The sequence below is a fragment of the Indicator indicator genome, chromosome 14 (genome assembly GCF_027791375.1).
Source record: "Indicator indicator isolate 239-I01 chromosome 14, UM_Iind_1.1, whole genome shotgun sequence".
Classification (NCBI taxonomy): Eukaryota; Metazoa; Chordata; class Aves; order Piciformes; family Indicatoridae; genus Indicator; species Indicator indicator.
Window position 1 is genome coordinate 4261875 of NC_072023.1, and position 23651 is coordinate 4285525.

At 39.3% G+C, this 23651-nt stretch overlaps 1 protein-coding gene across 1 annotated transcript in view; it reads right to left on the minus strand.

Moving 5' to 3' along the window:
* The window catches only part of ANKS1B (ankyrin repeat and sterile alpha motif domain containing 1B), a 390775-nt gene that overhangs the window by 154924 nt on the left and 212200 nt on the right, over positions 1-23651 (minus strand). The window contains 2 exon segments of the mRNA XM_054386772.1: positions 4568-4720; positions 15715-15813. Of these exon segments, the coding sequence (XP_054242747.1) occupies positions 4568-4720; positions 15715-15813 (252 nt within the window).

Here is a 23651-nt window from a genome sequence, read left to right on the forward strand (position 1 = left end):
AGGCATTCTGGATACTTACAATCCCAAGATAAGGAAATTAGAACAACACTTCCCAGGAAGCATATAGCTGAGAAAATAATGAAGCAAATAGATCTGGGAAAATTGATGACTGAAAAGACAAATGAGTTAGTGAAATAAAGCCTACCCTTCACAGTTTGGCTTGTTGAAAGAGGACTGAGAAGGGGAGCTTGCAAGAAGACAAACAAATAACTTTTAAAATGACTCTTGGATTCAAAAGCATTAAGTGATTGGTGCTTGATGACACTTGTAGAGAAACACACACACTATATGTATAAACATGCTAGTTTCTTTCAGACTTCTGTGAAGTTAGAACAGACATTACCTTGTTGCAATATTTGCCAATAAATTGCATGAAGCTGTATATTAGATTTGTTTCTTAATGCTGGTAGTGAGGTAGCTGGAGGACCAGAGAAGATGGACTTTACCACCAGTGGCTTGGACATATGGCCCCCTTCTGACACTTTTAAATGTGTTTGCCTAGATGGTACTTTCCAAGCACTGTTTTACCTTCCAAAGATGCTGAAACAGTGCTGGAAATAATGAAGGAGCTGTTCTTTTTTAGGAAGATAAGATTAAAATGATAATTTCAGTATGCTACAGGAGTCAGATGTAACTCACAAAGGTTAACTTCAAACACAGAATCATTTAGCTTGGAAAATAGCCTTGAGATCATTGAGTCCAACCATAAATCTATCAGTACCATGTCCACTCCAAATCCATGTCCCTAAGTGCCACATCTGCATGTTTTTGAAATACCTCCAGGGGTGGTGACTCTACCACGTCCCTGGGAGGCTTCTTCCAGTGCTTGATAACCCTTTCAGTGAAGAAACATTTCCTAACATCCAACCTAAATCTCCTCAGGCACAACTTGAGGCTGTTTTCTCTTAACACTTGCTACCTGCAAAAACAGACTGACACTCCCCTTGCTACAACCTATGTAATCTACAACCTGTTGCTGTAATAGGTAGTTATAGAGAACAATAGGATTTCTTCTCAGCCTCCCCTACTCCAGGCTAAACAATTCCAGTTCCCTGAGCCACACTTCATAAAACTTGTGCTTGAGACCTCTCATCAGCTTCATTACTCTTTGGATACATTCCAGCACCTCAATGTCTTTCTTGTAGTGAGGGGCCCAAACCTGAATGCAGCATTCAAGGGGTGGTCTCATCAGTGCTGAATACAGGGGCATGATCACTTACAAAGTCCTCCTAGCCACACTACTGCTGATACAGGCCAGGATGCTGTTGGCCTTCTTGGCCACCTGAGCATACTACTGGCTGTCAACCACCATGCCCAGGTCCTTTTCTACTGGGTACCTTTCCAGCCAGTTTTCTCCAAGCCTGAAGCATTGCATAAGATTGCAGGTAGTGGCAACCCAGCACATGGCCTTGGTGAACATCATGCTATTGGCCTTGGCACATTGATCTAACCTGTCCAGATCCCTCTGTAGAGACTCTCTACCCTCAAGCAGATCAACACCTATACTAAAGATCATCTTCTTCTAACCTCTGTGTGGAGTAAGGGTTGATAAACTCCCCTAGGAAACAATTCAGAAAATTAATCACAATTTAACCACTTTAATTCTTTCTTTTGACATCAGTTATAGTTTATAAAGGGAATACAGGGAGGCTAGCTTCATTCATCTGTGGAGAGACTTTCAGAATGTGCTTTCTCCTTTCTGTCTTTCAAAAAATGAACTGCTTTCTTTAATAACTTAATTGAATAAATTACTGCTGTGAAGTGGAAGAAAAGTGTCTTGGTCAGCATCACACACGGAAGTTGTGTGATAAGTAAATGTCACACCAGAATCCAGAAGTGTGTTAAGATAAAGCATGGCCTTTTGACTAGCTCAGATCTGGGAAAACAAAGCTAAAACCTCATGAACTTCATCCACAGGCATGTGAGTTGATGGTCACAAAAAGTGTGGAAAGAAGATAAAGAATATTCATGGTTTAAGATGTAAAGAAGGATTTGTGAAAAATTAAATGCCCCCTTCTTCCCTCTCTTTTTTCAGCTATACCAATTTACCTAACAGAAAGTATTATCTTTAGCTTTTAATCTGTTTCTGCTCCTCTAGAAGCTATGGATGATTTCCCAGTGCCTTATTGGTTAAAAGCACCAACTAAGAACCAAGAGTTTCCTTGCACCAAAGCAGGAATGGCTTTTATGTCAAATTCAGTGGCTGCAACTGTTTAAGCTGATGGCTAAAGGCAAAAAAAAAAAAAAAAAAGTCATATCCATAGCTCATGATATATATATTTTTTCATATTTAGTGTAAGTGCACATGAAACTTCTTGCTCCATCCACAACTTAAACACCAAGAGCCACCAAATCAAGGGTACTTTGACTTCTTTTCAGGATGTTGAGTCTGTTTTTTCTCTTATTTTTCAAGTGCCTGGATTCTGACCTACTCAAGTCAGCAGTCCTGTTCCAGAGTTAGTGGCTTTGACCTTTCTACATTCCTTTATGAAAAACTTTCTGTAATAAGCTCTTGTTTACCATTGTCTGAATGGGAAGTGAGACCTTTGAAATTGATTTCAGACAGCAGGCCTGCTGGTCAGAGATAACCATCTTGTGCTGCCAGACTGCACAATGCTTCAAACCAATTTCTGGTCCACTTCTGAAAGATTCCTCTCAATTGAAACAGAAAAATAACAGTAAATACTTTTCTAAGCTACAGATTTTCTCAGTGAACATTATATCATTACAGCTGGCTCCTACTGATTGGTGGTAATCAAATATATGCTGCCTGGACTAGAATAGAAATTCTGAGATGTAGAACTGCTTTATATACCATGCTCTTGAACAGGAGAATACTATATTATATCTGGTGGGAGAAATAATTATCTGTAGGCATCTATACCTATACAAAAACTTAACTGTTTAACAGCTTCTTGCTCATCATGTCAAATTGGGAGTGTTATCCCAAGAAGTACAGGCCTTCAAAAAGAAAATTATATTAAACTTTGAAATTAGAGGAATAGACACTGGTCTGATTTATAATTTTACAGAGGCATCCTCTTGCTAACTTCAGTACTCATGATTTTAAGCCAGTTTGGAATCAAACCACAAGCCTTTAATGAAGTTTTAATGATCCACTTGGGGGAGCTAAAGGGTAATTTGTTTCCCAATTGATTATGGCAAAGTGTTTGAGATGCAAAACTAAGTTGCGGAAGACAAAGTGAACAGAATCTTCCATTTTTTCCAACTCAGTGCTGGCTGTTAATCTCTATTAGCTTCTAGAGCAAAGGGTCCCCAATTCTGATTAAAATTCCAGCCACTTACAGAAGAAAGAATCACAGTTGTGATCAGCTTAGCAGTAGACACCCACAATAACATGATTTGTATCCTGACTTCCATTATATAATCATATCCTGATTTCAATTATACCTACAACAGACATGGAATGCAACAAACAGAACATGTAAGGCAGAGTTTGGTCTTACTCTACATTTTTGTGCTAGTTAACATTAGCTGTAATGTGACAGCAAGAAAAGAAATCCTAAAAGAAATTCCAGCATGGAATGGTTTTACCTTTCAGTTCTTTTTTCTTTTTTTTTTTTTTTTTCCAAATATATTTGATTTAGATGCTGGTCTTGGGCTATAGCTGCCTGTGCATCATGCACTAGTTACTGTGTTAGCACATGGGGTTTCACACCATCATATTCTTCATTTCTGAAGCCTGGGACACAGTGGCAATCATTTCGTACTATAGATCTGTGTCAGCTGCTTTATCTTATTTATGGTAGCCCTTTGACTGTTCTTAGTCACTAATTAGAGGCAGAAGCCCAGTGTCTCCTATATTAGCAGGAAGAGCCCAGCCTTTTATTGTGAAGAGTCAATAAAATATGATACTGGGCTTTTCTCCATGTAGGGATTGCCCTAAAATTCAAATAAACTGACAATACAGCTGATTTCCAAAGCTATAATCATCTCTCTTTCTCAACAGGAAACTACACAGTTTCAGACACACAACTTACATGAAAATTCCATTGGCAAAGTTGCATTGTCAATGTCTTCACTGTAGCAGTACAAACTTCATCTTACTGTGAATTACTCTGCAGTGCAGTCCACATTAAAGTTTATGGTTGCCCATATGTGGGCATCTAATCTGACTCATGTAAATAAAGGTTGAAGCAAAGCTGAAAATGAAATATTTTGTCCCTTTAGCACAACATATTAACGATATTTGAGGTTTCCTTTATGTTTAATTTAGCCACAGCATGTGCAAAAGTATCTTCACAAGAAGGAGTGTTGCTAGGCATTTTAAATGCCAAGATTTATGCTTTGTAGCTATAAACCACCAAAATGTATTTTCAAATGTCACTCAGCATCCAGAAGGCAGACACAATCAGGCTGATTGAATACCATGCTAAAAAACAATGGTGAAGCAAAGTGTACAGTCAACTCAAGGACAGGCCTGGAAGCTGTAAACATTAGCAGTGCTTGATGACAGTTATTGTAGTGCAATTTTTTTTTGTGCTGTCTCTTTGATATGCTATAAGTGTAGTTAGGAGGAACTTCTGCTATGAATCGATCAACTTACATTAATTAATTCAATCTCCCAGATTTTTTTCACAAGGTCCATCGATGTATAGCCATTAATTAGAAAGGATTTGGTATAGTCACCCAGTTCAATGGAATCCAGCCATTCAGCTACAGAGGTGGGGTTGTAGCCATCATGACCAATCTGCTTCATCTGGAAAAGAAGAATGAGTAAGAATTACTGATGAAATTCATCAAACATCTATCAGAACATGTGGTGTTTTCTTTGGGTCAGAGTGATCTTGTCTGATCATCATTCTTGTAATGATTAGTACAACACACACACAGAAAAATATGGGCAAAAGCACTAATAAAAAGTAATTTTTCAATGGATCTCTTTCTTATGGCCACTTGCCTTTTAAACCAGATTATACTATGACTGCAGCTGGAGCTGAGTTCTTACTAGACATCAGAGAATCAATCCACAAGTAAGAGAAGGCAAATGGGTGAAAGAGACATTATTAACATGGTGAAAGAGACATTATTAATATCCTGACCACACAAAAATGTCAGATTTGCACCTAAGATTTCACAGAAGGGGAAGGAATCAAACGGAGGAATGGATCTTTTGGTATCACTCAGCAAACAAAATGCATTGCCTTGTTTAGGTTGTACTTAATTTCTCTCCTACTAGGTTATCTGATATCTTTTCTAAGGTTTGAAGATGCACTATATTTTTCTGCCCCCAGGGGAGGTTTAGAAAAGTCTCTTTGATCTACCAGGTCACATTTTTCATGGCACTCCTGGGAATTTAGCATAATTCAGACTGTTCTGTAAATTTGCTTGAGATTGGACAATTGAACCAAATATTATTGGAATGGAATTGACAGAATGAAGTACACAGAAGCACACCACGTGCATTTATACAGCAACACAGGCAGAGAAAGCATAATCACATAAACCTTGTTTTCATAACAAACTAAGAAACACAACTGGCAGCTTATTTTTATGAATTTTGTCAAGAGCTGCAATGTCTCTTTTAAAATTGCCTCTCAGCAGCATAAGTGAAGATTTTCAAGCTAGCCATTAAAGATAAAACTGTGTAAAGCCTCTACCTGTGCAGCCTGTTACACCATACTGGTTTTATGAATTCAGAAGTAATTTGCAATAGCAGCAAGAGAAGAATGAAGTGGAAAAAATTATGCAATAGCTTCAGTTTTCAACAGTATTACACACATAGCTTTCTATAGAAGTGCAACTATCCCTAACTTGATAATACACTGAGCTGGTAAACTCTTAAGAAGCTTTAGAAATCTTGTATTTTGCATAGGATCTTCTAACTGTGCAAGGGTGACACTGTGCATGGTGAAAGCCTCTCTCCCATTTCTGCCTGCTTATGTACATTCCTGCTTTCTGAGAAACAAGGCAAGTGTGACAGAAACATAATGCTTTGAGCTTAAGTTTGAAGTGAGTGACAAAGTAATTTAAAAAGGATAGAATGCTGATCTTAATATCTTGCCTGAACCAATTTATTTCTCACAGTTTACTTGAAATACAATTTGAATTCAAAGCAGAGGAACAAAAAAAAATAAAAAAAACTTAGTCTGCATTTGAAAGCCACAGTAGTGTCTATCTGTCTCTCTGTTCACATGCAGAAAGCCAGCATGTCAGAAATTCAATCTTGGTTTCCTGCAGTATCACAGAGGAGCAATACAGGCATGCTGCACTGTGGCTATGACAGTTTACTCTTTGGTCTTTTGCTGCAAATATTGGATATAAAACATGAATGGAATTATTTCAACGATGTAGCAAAACCATTACCTGAAATCATAAAAGAGATAGAAGAGAAATCACATTAACGAAGGATGAGAATCACAGCCTTTCAGATCACTTTTGTACTAAGGAGTCATATTAGAAAATGAGAGTTGAGTTCTGTTGTTGAGCTTGGCATTTTGGAATTTAGTTTCACCCTAATTTATCACGAAATTCTCAGATGCCAAAAGCATGGCAACTTGTCATTCAGGCTTACTTCAAATCTTAGACTGACAATAGTCTGTCCAGCAGACTGCAAAACCGTTGCAGAACCCTAGGAGCTCTGACTCCTGGGGAGCTAAATTTCAAGAGCTGATTTGAAATGAGTTATGCTTAAACAACTGATGCTCGAAAAGAAAGGGCCTGATAAACTGAAGAAGAAAAATCTAATACAGAGAAAGCATGAAGAAGGTATACAGGGCCCAGAGAGAACACATGGCTTTTGAAAGAGATAAGGTACTCTTATTTCCTTTCTCCAACAAAGAAAAGTGAAGCACCTTGGAAACAATTTCCAACATATTCAGATGGGACATGTTATGCAAATTACTTCTTTATTTTATTCATACTTGATCTTTAGCTTTAATAAATCCTGATTTCAATGTGATCTTCTTTTTGACCTGCTGCTTGAGAAAACTTCTGCAGTCTGGCCCATAATTCTGGTACACCATCAGCCTTTGTGAACAGCAAGCAGAACATGGAAAGTGTCTGAATTCTCGATTCCCACTGGAGATTTCCATAAACAGGGTTGTTCAAACAGATATCACTCTGCTATGCTGTGATGCAAAGGGCTGCAGGCAAGCAAGCACAGGTGAACAATTCAACAAGCAAGAGGCCAAGAAGAACTGAAAGGTACATGACAATTTCACTTTTTGGATTTGGTGCCAACAGACAAAATTATCACTGGCTTGCTCAGCAGTCTACATAAAAAGACACTGGACTGTTGTTGGGCAGCAGCAGGCTCTGAAAGAGTTTTCCTGCTCTCTGTCCCAAAGATCTGCTGCCTGTGTTCAAAGCCATGTCAAGGACACTGCAGCTGCATAGCCTGGGGTTGGACTCACATGAGGAAGAGCAGTAAGAAGCCTGGTCAAGGCCACCCCACCTTCTGCAGGAGCTGCATGTGAGCTCAGGTCCATGGTCCTTGGCATTCACCTGAGCTATGCTGTAAGTACATCTTGCTGACCCTCACCCATCACCTTGCATTTCCTAACCAACCTTGCCCCATCCTCATTCCCATGGATTTTCCCTGGGACATGGCTGTTCATGTCACTGTCACCATCCCTGTCCCACTTGTCTTGTGCCAGTACTTTCTGCTTGTCCCACTGCCCCTGCTTAGCTCCCAGCCCATCTGCCCTGAGGAGCAGTCCCCTTCTGATGATTTTTCTGTGATAGGAACAATCTCAGAACTAGAATATGTGCCAGCAGTTTCAGCACAAAACGAGTAGTAGTAGTTTGTTTTGTCATGAACCCAGAACCACTCTCTTATGTAAACCAGATTTTCTAAAATGCATCTAATATGTGAAAATTAAAAAGCTCTAAGAATCCTTCCTCTTGTATAGAAAGTTTTGTTCTGTCTGTTAATAACACCAACTAGCTTATGAACTGTCATTCAGAGCTGGCTGCATCTTTTCCTTTCAAATATTTCTTGACAGAGATTGGTTATCTAGATGTGGCAGTGTCATTAATGGTATCTGCTTTTCATACAAAATGTTACAGAGTTTTACATTAAAAAAAACCCCAACCAACCACCACCACCACCACCGAAACCACTTTGAAATCTCTCTCTAGAAGTGTTGTCCCTTTACTTTATTAAAACTCCATTTAGCTCCATCCTGCTCATCAGGAGTAGGTCATGGCTCTTGGTATGTTTGTATTTTTCTTTTTCTATGCAGTACCATGATTTTAAACTCCTTTCACAATCACTCACTTGTAGGCTTCCTTGATGATGCTGTTTACTGATTTTTTTTTTTAAGAAAAAAACCCTTCTAACTAGTAGTAGTGGCCATGGTAGAGTTAGATAATGGGTGGACTTGATGATCTTAAAGGTCTTGTCCAACCATAGTGATTCTGCTGACTGCATTTCCATGTATAATATTTCAACAATTTCACACCAGCTACAACACCTGTACGAGTGGTGTCAAACTCCTAAGCAACTCTGTGGATAATGTTTGATTTCTAGCAGTGTAAAGTCTCTAAGCTTCAAGACACTATCAACTGCTCATAAAGAGGGGGAGCATTGTGCTTTCATAGAAACTGCCACTAGTTCATTCAGTTGTTGTCTGTAGAGAACAATATAGGGTTGAGAAGGGGAGATTTAGACTGGATATTAGAAAAATATTCTTTACAGAGAAGGTAGTGAGACACTGGAACAGGTTGCCCAAGAAGGTTGTAGATGCCCCCTGCCTGGAGGTGTTCAAGGGCAGGTTGGATGAGGCCTTGAGCAACCTGGGCTAGTGAAAGGTGTCCCTGACAATGGCATGAGGGCTGAAAAACTACATGATTTTTAAGGTGCCCTCCAACCCAAACCATTCTATGAATCCCAGTGTTCACTGTTCCACTGCAGATGTTTCTAGCATGCTGACTATGGAAAAGGCTAGGAATGAAGCCCACAGAGGAAAAGAAATGGATAAAAAAATATGAATCATGAAGGAAGAGACAAATCATAGGAGATTTCTCTCCTAGGTCCTATTGATTTATCACTAGCATCAATTCCTTTGAAATGGATAGAAAGCAGAAACCAGAAAGAGCTGTTTCTCATAATAAAATAGTAATACCACGAAGCATCCTAACATGCTGAGAAATCCTTCACAAGAGACTCTCCATACATCAGTTTTTCCCAGGTGCATCACTGCTACATCTGTACAGTATTTTCCATTAGGATAGAAGGTACTTGAGTTCTTGTCTCCAAAAGGTAGCCAAATAAACATGAACAGTGCTTCAAAGTAACCACATGCATCAGAAGCATCAAGGTGAATTCAGTAACACAGGTTGCTACCAGTTTTCTCTGATCTTCTCAGACAGAAGGGAAACTAATGCTATTCTCTCCACTGCTAATATTTCTGTCTGGTGGAACTCAACACTGTTGTATTAAAACCAAGCTTTCAATCTGCTGTGTAAGGAAAAAGAGAGGACTTGACTCTCACAGCTTTTTAAAGGATAGCTATGACTACAGTGAACCGAAGCTTGTGCTGGTTTGCAAGAAAGATCTTTTTAGCAAGCACTCAATGCTTTCTTTTAAACTGATGACCTATCTGAGAGATTTAAGCAGCACTTTTGGGGACTTGTATGAACCTCTCAACTATTGATTTGAGTAATTCTGGATGACTGTGACGAAGGTGGGGTTGTCAGTTCTTTTTTCCCCTCTCTTTGTGAGTTGTCTATTGTATGTTGTGTACTTGACAAATACGATTGGCTGGACTCAGGTTGATGGAAAAGGAAATTATTCCTGTTTTGGAGTAGTGAAAGGAAAGGCTCAGGAGAGGTACACAACTGAAGAAGTAGGCTTAGCTGGCACAAGGGCAGCATATGGTGCCTGCAGTTCTTGTGAAGAAACGGAGTCTGCAGCCAAGGGCACAGAGACAGCTCTCACAGCGGAGAGACAACTCCCCAAGGACCTGAGAAGACTTTGCATTTGCTGCTGTTGAGAAAGGCACAAAGAGGGACCTGTCTGCAAATACACAGTGGGTGAGGAAGAACCTTTTGGTTCCCTGTTCTGTCTACCTTGTCACATATTTAAAAAGTTAACTATTCAAACATCTGTCCTATTAATGTTTCTGCTAATCAAAAGCCTTCCATCTCCCTGTGGAGCTTATAATAAAAAGACAGTACAGACATGTTCACTTCACAGCTCTGCCTGAGTCAGGATCCTGACCCACCAACAAATCCAGAATGCCACCATCCAGAATGCCTAAGATCAGTAGTATCACAACAGGGACTCTCTATGCTTTCTTTTGCTGTGGGAATCTGTCTTCTGAATTTAGAGGAAAATAGATGCACAAGACTGAAAAGACCTCCTAGTTCTTCAGCAGATATAATGCCTGGGACAAGGGAAGAACAGAACGCATTCAGTGTCTAAGGATGATGCAGGAAACAGTTGAAGACATTTCCATTGCATATAACGACTAAAATCTGGAATTTGTGGACTAAGTGGACTAAGTGGAGGCTATGGTCTTGGATCTCATGGGCTTCTGTCAATATAATTTCTAAAAGAAATCCACTGGATATTTATTGGTACTGCAGTGCACGGAGATAGAGCTTTACAGGCATGCTTTTGAAAACTGGATACTAACACAGACTGACATTTCCAAAGTCAAACTTTCATGCTTTGCCAGATCCTGAGAAGCTCTGCCTGTTTTACTTTAGATAACGTGCTAGCACTGCACCTTTAGTTTTTTATCTCACTTGAGGGTTGAACTAGGGCACAACAGCACTATGTTTTGGTGACACAGATTTAAAAGTCTCTACCTTGCATTAGTGTGCTTTGCAGAATAGTCTGGGTATGCACTACCCAGCTTTCTGTTTGGAGGAAAGTAAACCAGAAGATCACTACCAGTCACACAACAAACGAATTTCAACTCCTGATAGGAACATAAAGATCTAAACCAAGTGATTGACAACCTCACCACCAAGTCCCTCAATGGGAGAAAACACACATATGCACATGGACCAAATTGTGGAGGTCTACCCTTGTATTTGCTGCCAACAGCCCTTAACTCTTCATGACTCATAGCCTTTCCTTCCTTGGTATCTTTTCTCAATTGCCTCACTTTCTGCCACCTTGATCAGAACTCTGCTGAATTTCTCTATGCTTCTGTAACAATTATATTATCATCTGCCTTTAACTAATGCTAGTTTTGATGATATTAAAAAATCCCATCAATCTAGTCAGCTTTACAGAAGGTCCCATCCAGGGCTAATTAGGAAATGATGCTGTTCATCAGCCTGGGCTGTGAGAAAGTTGAAAGCTTCCTGATAGCAGGAGGCTGCTGACCTAATGACAGCTGTGAGGATTCCAGAAGTGTCTACCTATGCTTCTGTGCAGTGACTAGTGGGCCAGCTGCAGAAGCAGGCAGGGACAGATGAAAGAGGAGGCAGAGGCATTCCTGAGGAAGAAACATTGCTTCCATGATTAGGCACTCTCATTCTTGCAGACCTTTTATAGGTGTTTGAGTTTCAAGACAGGAAAGTAATTACCAGTGGCGTTAGGAAGAAAAGCAGCAGGGTAGAAAGCACTTCCTTTGAATCTTGTTTTTCATCTTCATTTCCAGCAGACCAGAACCAAGGAATCACAGCCAGAAAGGATCATAAACTTTATTGTTTTGAAGCATCTCCTAATTTGGACACTGCCTTTAGGAACTGAAGTGGGAATTACCTACCTTTTAGCTGTGCTAAATGGGAGAGAATTAAACACCAGGATTCAAATCAGCTTTCTGTGCTCTGGGACAACAGCAATATAGCAAGAGCAAACATGTGATGTGCTCTTTCTGTGTTACATATACAGCACAGTTAATGTGCACATGCACACTAGATCTGTTTTCCTGAATGCCAGACCTACTGTGCTTACACAAAAGTGTTACATATGAGTAATAGATCCAGCACTTTTTGGAAGCAGAGCTTTAATGCTCATGTAACACTACTCACAGAGAGCATGCTCTCATAGCCTGCTCATATCCTACTTCATATCTGATTCTGCAAAGCTCCCAGGAAAGAGGCTGGCTGCCTGCATATCACTGCTACAAGATTCCCAAACTTGCTTTGTGCTGAAACCTCTCTGTGCAGGAAGGAACATGCTGTATACTTTAAGAACATCTCTGAAGCCAGGAGAAAGCTGCTTTCAGCTAACATCTTTCTTCCATCTGTCAAATGAGAGAATGTGTTCCCATTATATGCTGGGAGAAGGAGCCATATACTCTGAGCATCCCACACAAAAGCAATCCTTTTCCTTATCTAAGTTCCCAGATAAGATAGGATAATAACTCTTTTCAAAAACATTTTAGCTTTTGCAGAACCCATTGTCCTTGGGTTATTGTCCCCTGTACATGGATTTGGGATGCCAGAATAACTTGACAATGCTCTTCAGGTTTAGTTTGTCAATTAAGTGTGGATAAAATCTTATGTCATGGTTGTTTCTATTAGTCAATAAAGCACAACCTCTGCACAATTCTTTTCTCAGTACTACTTTCTTCTCGAGTTCTTCTGCACCTTCAGATCTTTTGAGACGTCTATAAAATCCTTCTCCAAACACACACAAAAGAATCTCAACTGCAATCTCAAAGGCTGCTACAAAATTTGCTCAGAGTCTGATGTCATGTACAAAATATTTCCATTTCAAGAGTTAACTTTACAAATGATGTTTCTACTGGAGTGTCTTAACCTTATCTAATAATCATAAGCCATAAAATGCTTGAGTTAATATTAATGTGAAATTTGAATGACTTGAATTATATTAGTGTGAGATGAGAATTTGGTCCAAGAAAAATATATATTGCATTATATATATTTTGAAAAGCAGAAATCCAACTGAAATATGTCAAATCTCCTTGTTTCTTACAAACATACTGTTTTTACCTCCTTATAAAGTGTTCTCCTCAAATACAGAAGCATGAGGGGAAAATATTTCTGGAAATCTGGGTAAGCATTCCTTTTTTTACTGGTTAAACACTGCTTAAAACCCAATATTGATGAATTAATCTATATTTGGACACATATATGGAGGGTTTTTTTCCCTATTTAAAACTACTTCAAGCTCTAGAAAGAGGTTCCTAAGCAGGCTACTGGTTGAAATATAGAAATCCATCACTCTTTAGGAGGCCAGCAATTATTAGTTTTAAAAAAAAAAAAAAAAAGAGTCTTTCTTTTCAGCCACTAAATGCCTGTTGTATGTTCAGGCTGCAGAGATGATTATTGATGAGAATAACAGAGCAAACTTTTTTTTTTTTGTAAAAGCAGTATTTCAAAACCTTGACAATAGATTTTTCTTAAGATTATTCAGTGCTGCCCAAGTATATGGCTCTGAGGAAGTGTTGTTCCATAGATGTTTTTGAAAACACTTAACTGCAACCTCAAAATATGAGTAAAAAAAAAAATATCACAAGTGAGGAAAGGTTAATAGTCAAACTAAAAATAACATCATCACCACTGCTATTAAGTACTAAAACACAAGGAGTCATCGAGTATTAAATTAAATGAGGAACAGAAAAGAGGTACATGTTCAAAACAAACAAACTAACAGAATTTTTATCTAATGAGATTCAAATTATGGCTTGAGATCTTAAAATATTTAGATGGGATGCACTATTTTGAATGCCTGATGACAGAGCTGAACTCATCAACAAGCAAATAGATGTACAGAAGTGTCCCATGATTCCTTGCAGGATGAGAAAGCATTTTAGATCTTCAGCCAAGTTTTGCAAAAGTGTGGGGTTCATTAGGTAAAATTTATCATGATCCCAGGTTTTGGGCCCTGTAACTATTCTGAGAGCTGTGCCTTTAAAAGAACTTGGCTTTGAATAGGAAATGACATGGTTTTACCATGTAAGCTGTCTTGCATTGCTGAGTCACTTACGTGAAGAAATGTGATGCACAGCCTCAGCTTTTGACACCTCCTCCCCCCCTTTTCTTTTTGGGGTGTAGCAATTTTGCACCAAAGACAGTAAAAATGTGGTCCTTAGAACTGTTGTTTTTTTTTTTCAAGCTCAAAGACTGCCTCACTGCTATTCAGCCCATGCTTCAAGCCATTCTGTGTTATTTAATTAGTTTTGGATCACAAGATGTTGATTCTTCCAATTAACTGTATAACCATTTCACTCTCAACGAGTTTCAAGACTATCTCTAGATCCTGACTCTGTTCTCCTTTCTCCCATTAAGTACATTTTGAAAAGACCTCAGTTGAAGTTCTGTGACAGAATCTGATTTCAGTATTCATATACTCTCCAAAGCAAACATTATTAACAATGCTTTCATAAACAGCAGTTACTGAGTGCAGATAGCACTAACATTATGACATATTAGCAATCCATGCATTAATTTTGACAAAATTAAAGAACAATGCAAGAAAACTGACGTCTCTAAGAAGTGTGGGGGGGAAAAAAAATTCATCAGCTAAAAGCAGGGGTTAAGATTACAAAATTTTCTTTGAATGATAGCACTGTTAAAAAAAATGAATCATAAACTCATAGTTAAACTTTAAGGATGTATTGTAATTGATCAACTGCTGCTTTTATATACTCTAGTCTTGCACCATTTCTCTCAGTTGTCTAATACTGCATGTGGACCTTTATTGTCTTTAATGATCTCTGCTGTTTCAGTGCACAGACACTTGTTGCAGTGTATATATGGATTGACTAACACATCCAGATAGAGAAATTGTTCACATCTTCTCTACAAAACAAACCCTTTTTCTCTTTTACAAGTGAAATCCATTGATTTTTAGTATGCATCAACAAGCTTCTTCTAGCAATGTCAGCCTCATGCTCTAGGCTGAAAAGTTCTTTAATAGCTTTCCTCATTCTCCAATATTATCAAACTGCAAACAGGCTAATCTCTCTTTAGCTCTTCTATACATGCTGCTCCCAGAACACTCCATGAATTTTATACTAGGTTTTATTCCTGCCTTGGTATCTTTCACCACGTATCTGCATCGCAGTTGGCAGCCTTCTGAGCCTTACTGCTGTCTGCTTCTCCTCATTCGTTCTTCTTATGCAGTTTTCCAAAAATCAAATAGTATGTTTTCATTCTAGGCCCACTCTCTCTTGTCTTTGGAATGATAGTAGAAGCCTCCACTGATGTATTCTGGTATGCAAAATATAAGAACAATCCCTTTCTACCACTGATTTAAATCAGCCAGCACTGAAAGTGATTGGAAAAATGCACACAAGTTATTCTGTCCACAGCTGGGAAGTTAAACTCATGTACACAGCAGAAAATCAAATATGAAGTGTGGAGGAAGTCTCTGCATCTTTCATGAAAGACAGGTATAAGGAGAACAATGTTTCATCCAAGGCTTTTACAAACACTTATATAAGGGACAAATTATTTCCAGGCCAACTGCTGTGTAAAGACAAACATCTGTGATTCATTGACAGCCTTGTTTACACATATGTAAAGTCAGTCTATAAACACACTGAAAAGCCCAGAGCAATCAAAATAAAGTCTAAACAGCCATCACTTCAGGTTACAGATTTAACTCTCTTTTGCTTTGTCACTTACATCTGTACAAAGGGAGTCTAATACAATGGAATTATTTTATGCTACATTTGAATAAGCAGAAAACCAAACCAAACAAAACACAAACCCAAACCCCTACAAAATCAGAACAGATTTATGTTTCTCTCTATTCAAAAAAGTGTTTCACATGACATGAAAGTTGTAGGTGTTAGTTCCCTTGCCCAGAGACTATACCTTAGGGAGAAGCTGGATTGCTTGGAGTATCCTCTGCCTGTGTCCAGAGTTAAGGATTCCTATTTCCAAGAGATCCTGGTCCTCCATTACGTTGCTTCCCTAAAAATGGGGGTAAAAAAGAGATGTACTTAAAAATGAAAATATAACAGATGCTTTCAATAGCCTGAAACATGCCCTTCCTCTGCATTTAAAAAGAGAGCACTTTGCTTAACTTACAGTATCTGACAAGAATCATAAATCGCTCATGATTGCATTCCATTTCATGATGGCAAAATATGGTGGAAGGTGCTTGAGCTCATGGACAATTATTATACTGCTGGCAGCACTGCCACTGGAGAAATTGTAACTCACACAAGCCAAATACCAGATGTGAACCTTCTCTCTGACTGGAACCAAGGACATGACTACAGAAATGTTCAGGAACTCTTCATTTTTCAGTTCCTCTCCTACCTCACCCAGCTAGACACGATGCTCATTTTTCTCCAGACTGGAAAATATTTCACACAGACTAAGATGAGTGGAGTGGATAAAGGTAAAATTATTTTGTTTCTTCTAAGTAAAATGGTGAAGTGGTATCAACAAATCCCATACAGTCCCCATTCCCTTAAATTTAACTGTAGCAGTGCAATCCTGTCACTGCTCTTATCTCCCTGCTTGAGGGCAGGTCAAATAATTTCTAACATTCAAGGAGCTGAAAAAGACCATCTGTTCAAACAATACACAAAATAATTGCCCACAGAAGTCCATAAAATAAGCCTCTATAATTCAAGCCTCTATTCTTAGGATCTGATAGCAGTAGAAGAGAAACTATAGCTACACAAACAGGATAATATGACTTCTAAGTTCAAAGCCTCTGACAACACAGTAAGTTCAGTATCTGAAGGTTAAGGTATTTGATTAGCTGGCGGTGACTATTTGGAATCACAGGAGATACAGCAGTAGCTCAAAAAAGCAAATTGCAGTCCAGGCTCAAATCAAGATGGTTCACAGTAGGCTGTCAGTCTTCACAAAATCACAGAGTGGTAGGGTTTGGAAGGGATCTTTCAAGATCATCTAATCAAACCCCACTGCTAGAGCAGGATCACCTAGACTAAAACACACAGGAACACATCCAGGTGGGTTTTGAATGCCTCCAGAGATGAAGACTCCAAAGCTTCTCTGGGCTGTGTGTTGCAGTACTCTACCACCCTCAAAGTGAAGAATTTTTTCCTTATGTTTCTGCGAAACTTCCTGTGCTCCAGCTTGTGTCCATTGCCCCTTGTCCTGAGAAGAATCTAGTTCCATCCTTCTGACACTCATCCTTTATAAGCTCTAATGAGTTTAGATCACCTCATTTCAGACAAACCCTCACCCTTTAAACATTTATTTTATTTCAAAAAAAGCTTCTGACCTATTAGAGTTGCAAATATAACCTGCAAGAAGCAGATGAACTGTCTTGAACCCTTACCCCTTTCGGAGTCTCACGACAACTAATTTGCTGGAAGGAAGAATTCTTACTATTCATACACATTTAACTTCACCATGAAATAGGATTTATGTTGGCAAATCCATGAAAACTTCATCTCCACCTTTCCATTTAGCTTGCTGCTTCTGACTCAGTAGAGCTCTTGAGCAGCAGCAAAATGAAAAGCCAATAGGCACATAAGAGAACATGCTTAAGTAATTTGCTGTATCAGGGCTTAATAACGGATATGATTTCTTTCTCAGTATCAGATCTCCTGTCCCACAGCAACACAAACTTCTTTCAAAAAGCAGACTGGAATATGCAATTCTTTACCCTGTTCAGCTGCTAAATCTTCACTCTCTTCAGATGGCCTGATTAGTTTACAGACATACACTTGAGGACTCTCAAGTGCTGCTCTGCAGAGTATCCTGCAAAATTTGGGGACGTCTTCTTTAAGGTAATCATGGAAACTCTGCAGAGCTATTACATTCAAAATTATATTTCACAGTAAGTGGTATGATTTAAGACTATAAGTCTGCAAATCATGTCTGGAAAGAATTTGTGTGCAGCATTGAGAACAGGGGCAGACAGAAGCCTGCTCTGGAGGGAGAAGCTGTGCACTCATGCTGCTTTAAGTAGATCACACAGTGTAGGACTGCATACAGCACAGGCTGTGCAAACAGTGATAGTGGTGAGGTGAGCTTAATAACCCCTTCATCTCCCTGCTAAACACATACAAAATATAATTTCCCCTGTCTTCCTTTCTCCTTTAAACAACCTAAAGGAGTCTGTAAGCTCACAGAAAAAAATGGGGGAGCAAACCTTCCATTTTGGGCTAGATTCAGCTGCTGGAAATAGCTGGTATAAATGCATTTAAGGAAGCTCAGCTAGCTGAGGATCCAGTCCAAAACAAAGGGTATACATTTTGGTTCAATTTAATAAATACAGCTCTTTTGATTGCAGCTATGGCTTTCACTTCATTGCACTGTTTGTCTGATTTCACCTCTCATTGCTGCATGATGTTTACGAACAATCATGGTGTACTCATCACTGAACTACTACACACTGTTTACTGGTGTCAGTAACCTTGGCATCCAGCTTCAAATATTACAATGTTCAAAGTCCAATTCAATAACAGGCACATCTTATCTGCTTGCACATAGCTGCTGCACAGGAAAGAAAGCATTCTTTTAGTAATTGTTAGCTACTGCTTTTTTTTCTTTATACCTTAGTTCACTACTTTGTTACTTTGTAGTTGGTATTATATAGTTTATGTCAGAGTTACAAAATCAAATATTTAAAACTCAGAAAAGCCTGGAATTTCTCTTGCCTTCTTGTCCTCACTCGAAGAAGGCAATGACCTGGTCTGTCAAGGAGCTCAGGTTTTAGAGCTTTTGCTGTGTGTTTCCATCAATGTCAACAGTAGCAGGCACTCATCTCTCCTGTGAAACAGATTTCATTGCCTCCTGTCACAGAGTTAAATCTGCTCTTCATCTTTCCACAAGAGCAAGCCACAAGAGTTTAGATATACAGTACAAGTCACTATTGCTTAACATAAAGTAGTAAACTGATAGTAGTAGAAAGCTGCCATCTACTTTGCAGATACATCTATGAAGAGAAACAGTCCCCCCAATGTCTGTTCCTATACTCCCCTTAATCCCAGTTCCTCATATTCTTTTTTACCTGATTTATCTTCTTGCACTCCTTCAGTCTTCTTCCATAGGTTCATATTTGGAGAGTGGTTCTGTTGATATGCTAGAGGGACAGGATGCTACCCAGAAAGATCTGGTCAAGCTGGAGAGATGAGCCCAGGTGAACCTCATGAAGTTCAACAAGACCAAGTGTAGGATCCTGCACCTGGGTCAGATCAAGCCTCATTATCAATACAGGCTGGGGGATGAGGTGATTGGAAAGCAGCTCTGCAGAAAAGGACTTGGGAGTTCTAGTGGTTGAGAAGCTAGATATGAGCCAGCAATGTGCATTTGTAACCCAGAAGGCAAATAGCATCCTGGGCTGTATCAAAAGTGTGGCCAGCAGATTGACAGAGGTGATTCTGCCACTCAGCTCTGCTCTGATGAGACCTCAGCTGGAGTACTGCATCCAGCTCTGGAGCCCTCAACACAGGAAGGTCATGGACATAAGGGAGCAGGTTGAGAGAAAGGCCTTGAAAATGACTTGGGGGTTGGAACACCTCTCCTATGAAGACAGGCTGAGGGAGCTGAGGTTCTTCAGCCTGGAGAAGAGAAAGCTTCAGGGAGATCTAATAGCAGCCTTCCAGTACATGAAGAGGGCTCACAAGAAGGCTGCAGAGGGACTGTTTACAAAGGGCAGTGTTGATAGGATGAGGGGCAATGGCTTCAAACTAGAGAACAGATTTAGACTGGATGTTAGGAACAAGTTCTGTACCATGAGGGTGGTGGAACACCGGAACAGATTGCTCAGGAAGGTAGTTGAGGTCCCATCCCTGGAGATATTTAAGGTCAGGATTGACAGGGCCCTGAGCAACCTGATCTAGTGGAGGACTCACTGCAGCAGGGTTGGACTAGATGACCTTTCAAGGTCCCTTCCAACTTACCTCCAAAAAAGGGACACCAATCTCTACTGGGTTTAACATGCTTTTATTAGACAAAAATAACACAAGAGCCTTTTTGATATTGTAATTTTTGAAATCTATAAGGAAAACTTAGTTGGAAGGAAACCTTACTTCTCAGAATTAAAGCAATGAGAATCTATCAAAATTGCCTATACTAGGACAGATTCAGATCTCATTCACTTCAGCTTACACTGTTGAAATGCCTGTCTTGTTAATGCATGTTTTACTTATGAATTAGGAAGATCCTGTTTCTGAAGTATCAATTAGGAAAGAGTGTAGCTGACACCCCACCCCCCACCACCTCAGCCCACCCCCCCAGAACTTGTGGTTCTGTACAAGTCTCAGGAATAGCTTTTTTCCCTGTAAGCACATACAGGAAGCCAATCTCCTGAGTAAGGAGGCAGTAGTTTCACAGAACAGTTGGGCTCAAGAAGGAAGGAAAAATGACTCTACATGTGGGAGACTGAAGGCATATGAAAAACAACACAATTTAAAAAATCCAGAAATTTTGCCAAAATCTGAACAAACTACATAACAGTACCCTATGAGATAAAGATTTTACTGGCATTTATTTGGATTGCTCCACACAAAATCACCTTCGGTACTCTCCATCTGAACTTAATACAATCTTTCCCCCAAATGCCAGATTAGACCTTTATAGCAAATTCCAAATGTCTTTAAGTTCAGATATATGTATACAGACTCTTCAGAAAGCAACTTAATCTGGAATGTATCAGATCTATAGCAAAAAAATTGCTCCATTAAAATAGCCTCATTTTAATACACTAAATACTTCAAAGAACCTCTAAAATCCAATCAAAGCAAAAGCTTCATAAACCTGTAGACAACTTCGTTTACTGTAAAAAGAGAACAACTTTTAAGAGTCTTTTAAAAACCAACAAAAAATCACAAACCTCTCCCAACATGTATTCCACATCCTGCAGAAACAAAAGCATTCTGAAGGTTTGTCCCTGAAGACAAAACATGGTGATTAGAAGAACATATTAAGATGGCAGGTGGGACTGTATGTTTTTCATTGCTCCCTTTTTGTACCTCTGCTTTTAATCTTCCTTCATATATTTTTCTGTGCTGGGGACCTATGGTGAAAAATTCCAATGTTTGGTTCTGTCACCTGAGTAGAATTGTACAGACACTTTAAAACAGCTGGCAGATATATCACTAGACTGATCTAAAAACTCAGCCAATGAAGTTGGAAAAGATAGGCTGTGGGGAACAAACCACCTGTGTGTGCTTTTTGGTCTATGTTATTGTTCTTCACCTTGGCTGATAGACTGAAAAGATGATAAAGGTTGGAGAGAGATTTAACAGGTTTTCATTGCAAGCTTCTGGGGAAAATATCAATGGGAAGGTAAATCAATATCTATCAGTTTATGCAAACAGAATGAAAACTGACAGAAATTAAAAAAAAGAAAAAAGGAGAAAGGATAAATTAATTTGTCAAGTAAGGCTTTTTTTCCTTCCTTACAAAAGAAAGGAGTTTTATATAAGAAACAGGATTTGGGAGAGTACTGGCTATAGGCTGTCAGTGCCAGCTACATCAGTGTTCTCTATGCTCAGCTGTGTCAGCTAAAGGAAAAAAAGTAGTAAATCTGGTGCCTAAAGCTCTGTAAGAGCTCCTACCCACCAGCTTCAGCTGAAATCATTTGCTCTGCTGCCATTATTGAGATGAAGTTCAGCTGGAGGTGCTAAGTGCTACCGAAATTGACAACAATTTCTGGTAACTATTTTTTTATGCTTCTTGTTTATTGAAAATTGGTTTGCCCAAGAACAGGGTTGGTGTGTGTAAGGGAAGGATGACTTCTGAGATAAGTACAGCATGGATAGGGTAGCACTGGTGCTTGCATCACATTGTATAGGAAGCAGTTTATGGTCTCCATTGCCTACTCCCAGCCAGCCATGTATCAATAATCTGCTGCACCATCAACACAATGAGATCAACAGGAACTCTGAAGAGTTGGCAAAAGTAGCACCTAACACAGAGAGATGTGTTAGGTGATATGCATGATGTATGCATATCATAGACAAGGCCTGGTGGGTATTTAAAGTGCCTTGCCAATATCTCTCCAATGTGTATTGCACTGAATCTCACCCTGGCTAACTGAGACTTGACACTGCAGGAGCACAGCTTGGGAGAATTTGAATGGAATTGGGACAGCAGGTCTCATACTTGAGCTTACAGGGCTGATGGAAATGTGACCTGGCACAGAAAGGGAAAAAGAGAATATGGGAGGTGATACATTTAGGCAGAGCACTATCCTGCCACTCAGATAAGAGAGATGGGTGCAGGGCAGGAGCAGATGGGAATGTTTTTCCATTACATATGCTTGGAGACTGAAGTCAGAGATGGAAAACTGAGACCAAGAGCATCAAAGAGCTCTGCTCCCTCTTACCTCTTCCACCCTAAATGCATAATTGGAAAGGAAGGAAGCAGGCATCTGGTACTAATGGGAACAGGGACTGTTAGGAAGCACATCCTCAACAGCTCCATAAAACAGCCCTGTATTCAGTCTGAACTGCTTTGCTTCTCACTCACCTGATCCCAATATCCTTCAAAACTGTATACCCTTGAAATAGTTAACATCTAATCTGTCCTCTGGCTGGGAACAAATTAGACACATCTCACATTGTGGCTAAGGACACATCGAATAACCAGTATTTTTCTTTTCTCACTGTCTAAATCAGATGCCAGAAGGTTTTTGAATTTTCAGCACAACATAGCTTTTCCACAAGGTAAAAGAGTTATTTTTTTTAAGACTTGCAAGAGAAGATCTGAGAACTGGACCTCTCAAGAATGAGCACTGACTCTTATTAGTGCAAAAACTTCAAGCAATGTGTCACATGCTTCATTTCCAAACAAGAACTGGCAAACAACCAGAACTTAGCAAACTTCAGTATGAGTGAAAAGGTTGCCTTTCACCAGCATTGCCACTGTTAACATGAAAAGAAGATCTGTAAGAATGATTACTCAGTGAAATGTCTAACTTGTACTTTCAGGTCAGAAAGATTTATCAGATTCTGCAGAAATTGTTATTACACCTACAAATCTGACAAGACTACATCAGAAAAATCCCCTGCAGAAGCACAACATTTTGCCTTGGGGGAAAGAGATTGATTATAGAATCCACCAGGAAGAAATGACCAAGTATGTTGCAAAATAACCATTTGATAATATTCTTCAAAAACTGTTTTGTTTTCATAACTACTGCTGGTGATAGTGATTCTTAGTCCTTGCCTTGCCCTGTTGTCAGCCTTGGCATTTATGACATTCTTAGCACTGAAAAACAACACAAAACCAAAGAGAAAACTGAAATAGTTTTTCATGTTACTGTCATTTCGTCAGGAAATAATAATAAATGACTACTAAAATGTCATTCATAGATAAGTACGGAGTGATGGCAATTCCAAGCCCTTATTTGCAAACTCTGCACAAAGATAGAAGGTGATGCAAGTAGGGTCAGTTTAAAAAGGAGTCTGAACAGATCTGAGTGCCCCTCTGCTTAAGTTGTAAAGATCTCTCTCTGGTTCATATTCAGCTCTCCCAGAAGTGAACCTGGAGTAACCAGTGCCACCAAAAGCTTTTCAAAATGTTAATATTCAAATGAGTTGATAGTCATAGACCTTTCACACAACACTAACAGCTAAGGTATAACGACAACGAAACAATGCTGATAGCTGGGACAAGGATCCTTGTAGGAAGAATTTCTGCTATTTTTATCCCTTCTTCCCTGTAGCACTGATTCATTACAACCAACACAATTGTCACATGCAAATGAGCTGCACAGATTACCTCTGATGTCGCACTTGGCCCACTTAATTACCAGCGCTGTTGACCCAACCCTGTCTGCCTATGTAGTCATAACAATTCAATAAAATAATTAT